This window comes from Vigna unguiculata, chromosome 6 (assembly GCF_004118075.2).
Source record: "Vigna unguiculata cultivar IT97K-499-35 chromosome 6, ASM411807v1, whole genome shotgun sequence".
Classification (NCBI taxonomy): domain Eukaryota; kingdom Viridiplantae; phylum Streptophyta; class Magnoliopsida; order Fabales; family Fabaceae; genus Vigna; species Vigna unguiculata.
The window spans coordinates 7375685-7388745 of NC_040284.1; the positions used below are offsets into that span (position 1 = coordinate 7375685).

At 39.6% G+C, this 13061-nt stretch overlaps 1 protein-coding gene across 1 annotated transcript; it reads right to left on the minus strand.

Moving 5' to 3' along the window:
* Positions 1–11699: 11699 nt before the first annotated feature.
* LOC114188346 lies at positions 11700–12709 on the minus strand. The gene is made up of 2 exons (XM_028076941.1): positions 12427–12709; positions 11700–12262 (listed from the first exon to the last, which is right to left on the minus strand). The coding sequence occupies exons 1-2, from the start codon at positions 12707–12709 to the stop codon at positions 11700–11702; spliced, it is 846 nt and encodes a 281-aa protein (XP_027932742.1).
* Between the last annotated feature and the right edge of the window lie 352 nt (positions 12710–13061).

The following is a 13061-nucleotide window of genomic DNA, read 5'->3' on the forward strand; positions in this document are numbered from 1 at the left end:
TCTTTGCTTCAAATGAACATCCACCAATCACGGATTACAACTCAAAATTGTTATATTAACTCTAATGAGACCCAAATTAATTACTAAGCGCAAATGAACTCGAACTCAAGTGCAATTAAGCAAAGCACACAACCATGAATCTGCTACAGTTCACTAAGCATGAACACATAATGATTCCACTCTGCAAATTAAGCAAAAACAGAACGGTTTCTTCATTTAAACCCAACGCAAATTCAAAATTAAGAGATTACCATAACTCCACCGAACAAAACACTAATCTCAAGGTTTCAATCCATTCTCTGCAAAGAATCAACATGCAAATTTAGTTCCTCATGGAATCCGAATAAGGCTTAAACATAAATTTTGATTCAACCATCCAAATGAGTGCAAATTGATGCAGAAAACCTAAATTGGTGCAAGAATCGAAAATGAGCAAGGAAAGAAAGGGGCAACAACGAAAAAAGCAACCAAAAAATGAGAATACTTCAATATAAATGTTACCCAAACGGTAGAAAACGTTAATACAACTTCAATATGCTGTCCAAGGCTCATAAAACGTGAAAAACCAATCGAAAACGTGAAAAATTTGCTTGTGCCACCATGGGTCACCTTCCAAAGCTTAATAACAACAAAAATGGAGGTTTGAGAGAGTGTGGAAGAAGAAGGAGCGGCTGGTATCTCCCATGCAGACCTAATTTCGTGGTCATATCACCCCTGCCACTCAGAATTACGAAACTGCCAATATGAGCTGCAGAATTACAAAAATGTCACTATGGGCCTCAAATGTTGACCCATTGACTTTGCTAACGTGGAAATGACATGGAAATGATGTGGAAATGATGTGGCGACTCTCTTCAACTGAATATTGACGTCCAAGGTCCAAAATTGCATCACTCAAATACCTAAAAATAATTAAAACCAAAAATTAGGCCAAATAATGTGAAACTAGTCCAAATTCGGAACAGTGGCCCAATAAAGCCCAACAGATGAAAAACACTCTAAAGATGAACAATTAAGCACTAATCAACTGTCTAATGGGTACACAAAGGCTAGTCGAATGGAAGAAAATAATGACTCATCAAAATCAACCACACTTACCCTTTTGCACTCTTGGGCAAAATTAAAGAGTAAAGCAAAGCAAGGACATCACAAACATAACAAGAGAGACAAAAAGACACAAGACAAACAGACACATGACAAACAGTCTCGACATAGACAAATGGAAACACATCTAACACAGAAGGATTCAAAGCTGCAAGGTATCCATGAACATCATCCAAGCAATTGAAAACATGTCAAATACTCTGTTCAGCTCAATGAGAGAATTGAAAGCAACATAACGTCACGAAATATGCATTGTATCACTCAAATCTCTAGGCTACTGTTTACTCTCAAAGCACCCCTGAAAAACAAACATCAAACAGACTTGGCAAGCCTCTAGAACCAACAACCAAACCAGAAACACATGCAGGTCAAGATCAGAAGGACAAGGTGTGGAACATATGGATAAGTAGCTAACCAAGCAAGGAAATAGAGGAACAATGGGGAATAAGTCTCAATCAATCATGAAAGTAATCCCAAACACCAACACTTCCAACTTCGGTTCTCACACAATGCTCAAATCCAAACTCCTTTTTATTTCTTTTCTTTATTCTCTTTTCTTTTCTTTTTGTTTTCTCTCTTTTTTTTCTTTTTCTATACAAAGAACATGCAGAGAAACAACAATTTTGAAATTCCACTTTGGTGTACAAATGAGCAATTCCAAGAACCAACAACAAGTGCGCGCACAACCACACTTGTTGTGCGCTACCACACTTAATTGAGCACCCATTCTCAAAACAATTCCAAAGCTCCAAAATTTCCTAAGGTAGGAATAATCATGGTTTTTCAGGCTAAGGGCTTGTAATGAGCTGTAGAACAATGAAAGGGTATGTAAGCTCAAAAAGGGGTATCAACGGAAACAGTTCAAGGTAGGCTCATCTGGCTATAGGCTCATAGAACAAAATTGCCTAAATCATATCCCAACATGCATGTGAATCAGAAAAGCATTCAGAAATAGTCAAGCTAAGGCCACTATGCAAGCATTCAAGAGGCATATATCACACAATCAAAGAACAGAGAGTGGCTCAAATTCTCACATAGGGTAAAATAATTCGAAAAGCAACTTGACATGCAAAGAGAAAGCAAGGATATCAGTCCACAGAGTAACCAACAACTCATCCTCCAAGAGTGAAGTGAGTGTTACAAACAGAAAGCAAAAACATAACACTAACTAACACAAATTAACAAAAATGAAACAAACAAACGGAAACAACAACAAACAGACAAACCTAGACAAGTGCAATAAAAGTAAAGAAGAAGGGGAAAGAAAACTCCTTGAATCATGGTGAAACAACAGTGGGGTCAAGCAGGGAAGGTTCCTCCACAATAGTATCCACCAAGGCAGGATTGCTGAGGAATGGCTTCAGACGATGCCCATTCACTTTGAAGCTCTTATCGGTGGACTGGCTTTTGATTTCAACTGCACCATAAGGATAAACATTAGTAACAACAAAACTACCAATCCACTTTGATCGCAACTTACCCCCCATGAGTCCAAGTCTGGAGTTATACAGTAAAACTTGTTGACCAACAACAAACTCCTTTCTAGCTATGGAGCTATCATGGAATTTCTTGGTCTTCTCCTTTGTAGAACATAGAGTTCTTATATGCCTCCAAACAGATCTCATCTAACTCGTTCAACTGCAGCTTCCTTTCCTCCCCAGCTTGATCAAGAGAGAAGTTGCATGACTTGACAGCCCAGTATGCTCGATGCTCTATCTCCACTAGAAGGTGGCATGGCTTACCAAAGACAACCCGATAAGGAGACATCCCTATAGGTGCCTTGTAAGTAATCTTGTGAGCCCATAGAGCGTCCTCAAGTCTATTGCTCCAATCCTTCCTGTTGGGCTGCACAATCTTCTCCAAGATCCTCTTGATTTCTTTGTTTGAGATCTCGGCTTGCCCATTAGTTTGGGGGTGATATGGTGTAGAAAGTTTGTGCACGACCTCATACTTTTGAAGCAAAACCCCCATGGATCTATTGCAAAAATGGGTGCCCTGGTCACTAACAATAGCTCGAGGAACTCCAAACCTGCAAAATATGTGAGACCTAACAAAGTCCACAACAACTCGAACATCATTAGTTCTAGTGGCTTTGGCTTCCACCCATTTTGAAACATAATCAACAGCAAGCAAGATGTAAGTGAAACCAAAAGAGACAGGGAAAAGGCCCATGAAATCTATACCCCAGACATCAAACACCTCACAAAATAGCATAGGTTGTTGAGTGATGAAGGATTATCTTGTCCTCTTTTAAGATTGTTGAATATGGTGTGAGTTGATTAAGAAAGCTAAGTGAAATCCCCACTGGACATTAAGATATCAAGTTATCTAGATGTGAAGGTTCCTTTCACAAAGCTCAAGAGAAGAAGATGATGGATTGGTTCAAAACAAAAAGGAAATGGAAAGCACATAAACCATAGAAAACCAAGAACAATTAAAGGAAGAAGAAAACACAAAATGGAAAGGAAAGAAATGGTAAAAATGTGAGAAGCATGCCACTACAAGGCTAGGCTAGAAGCCATGGCAACCTTGAAGATGAGTGGATGTGTATCACCACTTGCTATGCAAGATAAGGCTTAAAAGTATTCACTCCCAAGGGAGGAAACTCTCACAAATGGTTGAGACACAAGAGTGTTTTTACTTCAAAATGTTCAACCCTTTTACATCTCTAGGAGCACCCCTTATATAGAAGAGTTTAGGGGCCTCTAAGCAAATAAAAGATACCTAAGGATGTCTCTACAAAAACCTAATCCTAGCTTCTAGAAACTAGGTCAAATAAGGTTACAAAAAATGAGAGACAAAAAGATAACTATGGTGTGTGTAAGGCTAATTTCGTTCTAGCACAAAAGGAGACAAAGAATGTGTCTCATATGTCTCCAAAAAGTGGTCAAAGTGTGCTAAAAACAAAGGAGACCAAAGGTACATAGGTACACTTGCTTCATGCCTTTTACTTTACTCTTTCCTCCACATCATTTATGCTCCCCAATCACCATGTGCCACTTAGCATTGCTTTCTTACTCCTAATTAACCTACAAAGCAAATAAACATAGATTAGCATGTTGGCTTAAGTCAAGTCAACTATAGTCAACAAGTCAAACCTAGTCAAAGGTCAAGAAGTCAACTAAAGTTGATTCAACTAAGTCAACTTTGGGAATCAAAAATAACAAACACAAATGAAAGGGATGAAGGATTAGTGAACTTCCTTTCTAAACATGCTTAGTCTTATTAAGCATGTGCCTCCATCCTTGGTTGGGGTCAATCCTTCATCATTGAGGCATTTGTTGTCTCCAAGAAATGGCTCCTCCTGCTCGTTGGCATTCCTCACATGTGCTACAAATCCTCCATGCATCTTTGAAGATGGTGGGCCAATAAAATCCGCAATCTAGCACCTTACGAGTTGTCCTTTGTGTGCCAAGGTGACCACCAGGTGCAGATGAATGACAAAATTTGAGGACCGAGTCAATCTCATTGTCCGGATAAGGCTTAGACATAAATTTTGATTCAACCATCCAAATGAGTGCAAATTGATGCAGAAAACCTAAATTGGTGCAAGAATCGAAAATGAGCAAGGAAAGAAAGGGGCAACAACGAAAACAGCAACAAAAAAATGAGAATACTTCAATATAAATGTTACCCAAATGGTAGAAAACGTTAATACAACTTCAATGTGCTGTCCAAGGCTCATAAAACGTGAAAAACTAATCGAAAACGTGAAAAATTCGCTTGTGCCACCATGAGTCACCTTCCAAAGCTCAGTAACAACAAAAATGGAGGTTTGAGAGAGTGTGGAAGAAGAAGGAGCAGCTGGTATCTCCCATGCAGACCTAATTTCGTGGTCATATCACCCTTGCCACTCAGAATTACGAAACTGCCAATATGAGCTGCAGAATTACAAAAATGCCACTCTGGGCCTCAAATGTTGACCCATTGACTTTGCTGACGTGGAAATGACATGGAAATGATGTGGCGACCCTCTTCAACTGAATATTGACATCCAAGCTCCAAAATTGCTTCACCCAAATACCTAAATATAATTAAAAACAAAAATTAGGCCAAATAATGTGAAATTAGTCCAAATTCGGAACAGTGGCCCAATAAAGCCCAACAGATGAAAAACACTCTAAAGATGAACAATTAAGCACTAATCAACTGTCTAATGGGTACACAAAGGCTAGTGGAATGGAAGAAAATAATGACTCATCAAGGATGATTATAAAGAGTAGAAGAAGGAGAAGTAGGAAATTGGTGAGACTTTCCCATACAACATGCTGCACAAAAATCCACTGATGTTTTATTGATGAGGGAGACATTACAAGCTTTAAGAACATGATTTAAGACAGTAAGAGATGGATGGCCAAGCTTATTGTGCCATTTGGAATATAAACTAAGTTTTTGATTGGTGATAGTTGAGGAAGCAGAACTGGAAGAATTAGACAAGAAGACTTAGGACATGAAGACATAGAACTAGAAGACGTAGTAGACAGGGCAACAGAGGAGAGACATGTTGGTGACACAGGCACAGTAGAGGGGAGCAAAGGTAGCGAAATTTGATATAATCCATCTGAACCAAGACACCATTTTAATAAAATCGAATCATCAACCTGAGATTTAACAAAACAAACAAAAGGATGAAACTCAAAATAAACACAAGTATCATGAGCAAACCTACTAACACTAAAAAGATTTTTGTTGAGAGAGGGAACATGTAATAAGTTTGTAAGACATAGAGTAACAGAAGGATTTGTATTGGATTGAAAGGAAGCAGAATCAGACAACTGAACAGGCAAACCTTGTCCATTTCCTAAGAAGACATTTGTAACATCTCAGTAGCATATTACTTAAAATAATAAGAATTAAACAATTTTGAAAGGAAAACCTCATTTATTATCAACCCATTTCCCAACAACGCGGGAAATTTTAAAACCTTTAAATTTAATATCCACTATAAATAAACAAAATACTCATAATTCTCTATCACAATTTGGAAGTCCAAAACAGTAATCAAATTATATGAAAATTAAATAAAAGTATTTATAAAATTCCCTCGTACTCTGCTCCCACTCTGCCACTAAGCATCTCCTGGCTTACATGAAACATTATCTACTATCGGATAACAAGTTACCTGATCATTGCCACACACAAACATATAAGGTGAGCTATGCACATAGATATAAATAAATATGAAATACACCCACCCAATAAGTCATAAAATATTTATTATTCCACAAAACACCCACTTTCTCACACTCATAATCATTATAAGTTCATGCATGTACTCTAACTCATGGGACTTCCTGTGCTTCCACGACCCTCCTCGCTCGTGGTCCAACCTACAAGATAACCGCGCTCGTAGTCCTGCTTCATGGACTCCCTCGCCCGTCATCCAACTATGAACACAGACTCACATACTCGCATTTCCGACTATGAACTCCCTCGCTCATAGCATTCACAAGTTGAGCATGAGATGAACTCCCTCGCTCACTCATCTCAACAAGAGTACCTCCGGTGAACTAAACCGTTAACGTTTCGCATGCGGTCCACCCATCACGAACTTCCAGCTCACGACTCAAGCCAAACACATCCCAAATCCTATGGACCTAGTCCTTCAAGCCTAAACACCACAATACATGCATATAATTCCCATAATTTAGGAAACATCAAACAACTAGCTCAAACAGTGCATAGAAGCATGAATTCTCAGCATTCTCAATTAAGCCAGGGGTCTTCGCCCAAGCAAGTACATCTGTCTCGCTCAAGCTGGACTTCCTCGCCTGAGCGGGTGGAAAACAATGGCTCACCATGAGCTCTCGCTTAGGCGTGACCTTCTCGCCTGAGCGAGACCCTTGTTCGCTCAAACACACAACTCCTCACCTAGACGAGGATTCGAACGTAACACGCACAGGTCTCATCGCGACCTCGCTTAGGCGAGCCATTCTCGCCTTAGCGAGAGAACATGTCGCTCAACATAGCATAAGGTCGCTTAAGCGAGATGATCGAACCAAAGCAGGGACGAGTTTCTGCAACTTTCCATTAGGCGAGCATGACTCACTTGGGCAAAATTTGTAGAGTTTCTCCCCTGTTCAAACGTGAAAGACCACCAAGACCATACAAAAACACAATATAACTCATACTAAGCAAACATATAACCACCGACAACCTAAATGAACATGTTATAATCACATTTCAACCATCAATCTTAGAACTCGTCCATGAACCATCATTCTGAACCAAAACCCTTACCCCTTTCATCCCAAAAACATAAAAAAAACTTAGCACAATATCAAATAACCCCAACTACTCAATCACATCAAGTATATCACAAATTCTAGAGCATACAAGAATCAATTTGAGAGGAGAAATGCAGAATCACAAAGCATAATTTATACACACACAAAAACAACTTCCCCTAACTTGGAATTGTTGATTAAAATTCAGGGAAAATAATGTTCCTTTGTTCTCCAATGCTTTGCTTCAACCTTTCTCCCAATTCAGCCTTTGATGCAACCAAAACTCACCTCTCACTATATAATTTCATTCTCCTTACAAAACCAATTAACAGCATAGCAAAACCCTTCCTCTCCAAAAAAAATCACCTTTTATAAGTGTCTTTATGATGGATTTAAGTGCTAAAACGAAAATGGGCTTAATGGTGTGTTTAATTTCCATTCAAGGGTAATTACTTAGTGGTTTTTTAGCCCCTCTTTGTTGCCCCTTCTACTAAGTTTTCTCTACCCTTTCACATTCAAGCCAAAGCTGCTTCTTATAAAAAAAAATAAGGGTTAATTCATGCGTATCAAGGTTTGAACCCTCCTAATGTCAAATCAATTCAACCAACTCATCTTTGATGATAATTATTATAATCTCTTGATTATACTATCACTAAACACGTTCAAATATATTATCAAAATAATAATAAATCAAATAACACACAATTGACATACAACAATACAACATAAGACTTGAACCCAAGTCCTTTCACACAAATTAGTACTCTCAACCATTTGAGCTAGTACTTTTCCACGTCACACCATTTAACATTTAATGACATTAAAGTTCCCACCACCCGCATTTATTAATTAATTAATTATTTAATTAATTAATTTCCACGGGTCTTACATTCCCTCCACCTCAAAAGAATTTTCGTCCTCGAAAATGAGACTTACCAGAAATCAAGTGAGGATAAGACCTCCTCATGAGATCCTCCATCTCCTACGTCATCTCTTGTGTCGTCTCATCCCAAAGTACCTTCACCGTCTTTATCTACTTGCCCCTCAGTTGCTTGACTTGAGCATCCAATATACGAACTGGTCCGATCGGCATGATTAGATCCTCTCGCACTTGCACCTCATTTGCTTCTAGCACATGATCCGGACTTGTAATGTATTTCCTCAACTACGAAACATGAAATACATTATGCAAATTGGCCAGGTGAGGTGGTAAAGCAATCTCATATGCCGTTGTTCCAATCCTCCGTGTAATCTGATAAGGTCCTTAAAGCTCGGAGTTAACTTCCTGGATTTAAGAACTCTTCCAAAACCCGTGGTTGGAGTAACCCGGAGGAATACATGGTCTCCTTCATCAAACTCCAATGGTCATCTTCTTTTATCAACATAAGACTTCTGCCTACTTTGAGTGGCTCGCATCCGATCCTGGATTAATTTGACTTTACTAATCGTTTGTTGCAGACACTCAGGCCTAGGCACGCACATTCTACCTTTAAAGCGTAGTATACCGTCTGCTCCCATCTGATAGTCTTTCCCCTTACTTATACCCAACCATCCTACAAACTATTGTAATGCCATATCTTGTCCTTAAGCCACACAAATTTCATTCAAAAACTCATTGGTGACTTTCAACAGGCTGCATTGCATGAGGTCTTGCCCAAACAGCATTCCCAGATTCATATCCGGAGTTTTTCAATCAACTCCAACTCCTTTATCATCATGCAAGACATGTGCATCTTCTTTGGACTTAAAGCGTCGGCTACAACATTTGCCTTACCCAGGCGATAGAGCAATTCAAAGTCGTAGTCCTTCAGTTACTCCATCCACCTACGTTGTCTCATATTTAGCTCTTTCTGATCAAACAAGTATTTCAGGTTTTTATGGTCACTGAATACTTGAAACTGGGAGCCGTACAAATAATGCCTCCACGACTTAAGAGCGAACAAAATAGCTGCTAATTCCAAGTCATGAGTCGGGGAATTTTTCTCATGCACCTTTAATTGACGAGAAATATATGCTATCGGTCTCCTTTCTTACATCAAAACACACCCCAACCCTTTATATGAAGCATCACAGTACATTTCAAACTTCTTATTAGTATCTAGAATCACAAGTACTGGAGCAGTAGTTAAACACCTCTTCATATCCTTAAAACACTCTTCACACTCATCAATCCAAGAGAACGGCTAATCTTTTTGTGTGAGATGCGTTAATGGACTCACCTTCTTGGAAAATCCTTCCACAAACCTTCTATAGTAACCTGCCAAACCCAAGAAACTTCTCACTTCCGTTACGGTCTTAGGTCGCTCCCACTTAAGCACCGTTTCAATCTTAGTTGGGTCCACCGTAATACCCTTGGCTGGGATAACATGTCCAAGGAATTGCACCCCTTCCAGCAAAAATTTGCACTTGGACAAATTCCCATACAGTTGGTGTTCTCTGAGTACCTCTAATACCACCCTCAGGTGATCAACATGTTCTTTCCGAGTCCTCGAGTAGATAAGAATGTCATCAATGAAGACAACAATAAACTTATCCAACCATGGTTGGAAAATCCTATTCATGTAATCCATTAATACGGCTGGTGCATTCGTCACTCCAAATGGCATAACCATATCTTCATAGTGGCCATATCTTGACCTGAAAGCTGTCTTTTGCACGTCCTCTGGCCGAACCAGGATCTGGTGATATCCAAACCTCAAGTCGATTTTTGAGAACACCTTTGCGCCCTTCAACTGATCTAGCCAGTCGTCGATCCTTGGCAGTGGATATTTGTTCTTAATTGTTAGTTTATTCAGCTGCCTATAATCAACACAAAGTCGCGAACTGATAACGTTGCTTTCTACCTTTCATTGATGTTAAGTTTCGTGAATAAAATCAACTCCTACATAACTTTTATCTTGTTTAATCCACTAGTTTATGTTGTTTTTGCATTGTTTCGTATTTTAGTTGTTTTATACTTTTTTTACTTATAATATCTATTATGAGTGTGTGAAATAAAACAATAGGAAACAATTCTAGTGGAAGAAAACAAGCTAAAGCTCAAGGAAGCATGATCGGACATGAAAGATTGACTTTTACACAAATAATCATGTCGAGGGGCACCGAGATCAAGTCCAGCACTGCAAACATGGAGAAAAGACTCACCTATATGTATATACTGCCTTGGACCACCCTTGGAAGGCCAAAAAATGACCATTGGGCGCCAAGGTCACTCTTGGGCGAGCTGGTAGCTCGTTGGGCGAAAATGACAGACCAGAACTACAGTATTTGCGTCGTTTGGGCGAATATATGGCATGCCCAGCGAGTGACATGTTTGGGAACATCGATTTTAGGCCTCGTTGGGCGAGAATAAAGTTGTTGGGCAAGAGTATTGACCCCAATACGCGAATATGGTTATTTAATCATGTTTCTACGAGAGTATTAGAGGGATTCCTCATTTTTCACGAATAGAAACACCTTGGGTGCTTGGGAGAGACTCTTGGAGGCTATTAGGGGTGTTGGGAAACTATCCCTTCTCCTTCTTGGGTCTCATTCTTCATCCATGGAGGTTTTACCCCTTTTGGGTTGGAGAGGATGAAGGGCTACAAAATTTGAAGCGGATAAGCGAATGGGAGGCGCAATTGGAGCATGGAGCAATATTCAAGAACCGAGAGAGATTGTTTCTACTTTATGGTTCTAATTTCTTCCCTATTCTTCAATTTTGTAAAACCCTAAGTTCTCCACCATGGAGAGCAAATTCTATTTGTTGAGATTAGATGTAAAACATTAAATTCTTGTGTAAAATTATGTTTTTAATTTATATGCTTTTCCAATTCATGTTAGTATTTTATTTCCATGCTTAATGATTGTTGTGGTTTAATCACCCATGGCTTGTTGTGGTTCTTGAGGTGCTGGGAAACATCTTTAGAATCTAGATTTGAAATTAAATACCTAATGGATGCTTGTATCTAGGAATAGAACTTGGTTCATTAGTAATCTTAGATTCTTGAAACTAATGCATGATTTCACTTGTTGAGGATTCAAGGAATTGAAACCTGATGAGTGATCATAGGCTCTAGGAATAGGATTTGAGTATTCTTGTGAATTGATTTTAACATGAATATGGAATTGGGATAATTTAGAATGCATGAGAATGAAACGGTTGAAATCTAATCTTGACAAATTGTAAATACACTATGTTAATTTCTTGTTGCACACCAACTGTTTCATAAAAATACAAAAAGTTGCCATTGTGTTTTTGTGAACTTTGTATCTAATTGAGTTGTGAATTGCGAGAGTTGTCATGTGTTGCACAAGTCCCTTGGGAGAGAACGATAAAATACTTATTACTTGCTATGTGACCGGTGCACTTGCCGTGTTGGTTTTTCACTAACACGAACTCCCGACCTTCTTTTTCACTAATAAGACTGGAGCTCCGCACAGTGATGCGCTTGGTCGAATAAATTGCTTTTCTAGTAACTCCTCAATTTGCTTCTTGAGTTCTGCCAACTCTGCAGCTGCCATTCTATATGGAGCCATAGACACTGGACCTGCACCAGTAATTAGATCAATGGTGAAGTCGATGTCTTGACTCGGCGGCAATCCTGGCACTTCATCCGAAAAAACATCCGCATATTCACTAGCCACCGGTATAGATTGGATCATCTCTGAAGCAAATTTTTTCTCTAGTTTGGCCACCACCATAAAACATGTAGACCCTCCTTGTAGTTCCTTCAATACCTTCTGAGTGGAGATCAACTCTAACCCTGCATGTTCTGGAAATACCAAACTGCGTCGTCCACAATCAATCATGATATGGTTGTTAGACAACCATTCCATTCCCAGTATAACGTCCAATCCCTCCAGAGGCAAGCACACTAGGTTCATTTTGAATCTGTGACCTGCCACTTCAATCAAACACCCAACACAGACCGAACTGGTAGCCACCTGACCTGAAGATGAAGTTGAAACTAGTAACTCATAGTCCAAGTCACGTTTCTCCAAGCTTAGTTTCGCCACACATGCATCAGAAATGAAAGAGAATGTGTTGCTCTATAGTCAAATAATACAAGCACATCATGCCTCCCAAGCAAACAAGATTGCATGATGACATTACCTGACTGCGTAGCTTCCGTAGAGGTTATAGCAAAGACCCTTCCAGCAGCTCTAGGTCTCTTTGATCCAAGGGGTGATGGTTTCTTCGTCGCACTAGTCTTCTTTTTTGGGCATTGATTAGCAAAATGCCCCACCTGATCACATATGAAGCAACGACGACTGCTCCCTTGTCCACTGGTTTGACTCTTCAACTGTGGACAATTCCTCTTCAAGTGCGCTCCCCCACATTGGAAACATTTAAAGTCTCTAGATGTGGTAGGAGGACAGCTGTAAGGCTTCTTCATCTGCCTAGCCTCTACGACATTCCTCTAATGTCGAACATATGGACCAAGGCCCTTCTCTAGGTGCTCAGCACTCTTAGCCTATTCCACAAAGAGTTGAAACCTTCTCTCCCTCAAAGGTGTGATCACCTTCTTCAACTCATGTTTGAGTCCTCGCTCAAACTTAAGACACCTCCATTCCTCGGTAATGGCTTGTGAGTAATATCTCGCCATGTGCTCAAACTTCAACAGTGCGAGGAACTCAGCTTCCCTGTCCTGCCTAGCCATTTCAGGGAAGTATTTCTCCAAGAAACGAGTCCTGAAGCTAGTCCAGTTTACATGTTCTTCCCGGGTCTGCATCTGTTGTTACATTCCC

Excerpts from the sequence above, each read along its gene's own strand:
- LOC114188346 (XM_028076941.1), bottom strand. The coding sequence starts at position 12,709 with ATGAAGAAGCCTTACAGCTGTCCTCCTACCACATCTAGAGACTTTAAA. Across the intron at positions 12,263-12,426 it reads TACGGAAGCTACGCAGTCAG|GTCAGGTGGCTACCAGTTCG; the intron begins GTAATGTCATCA and ends CTTCATCTTCAG.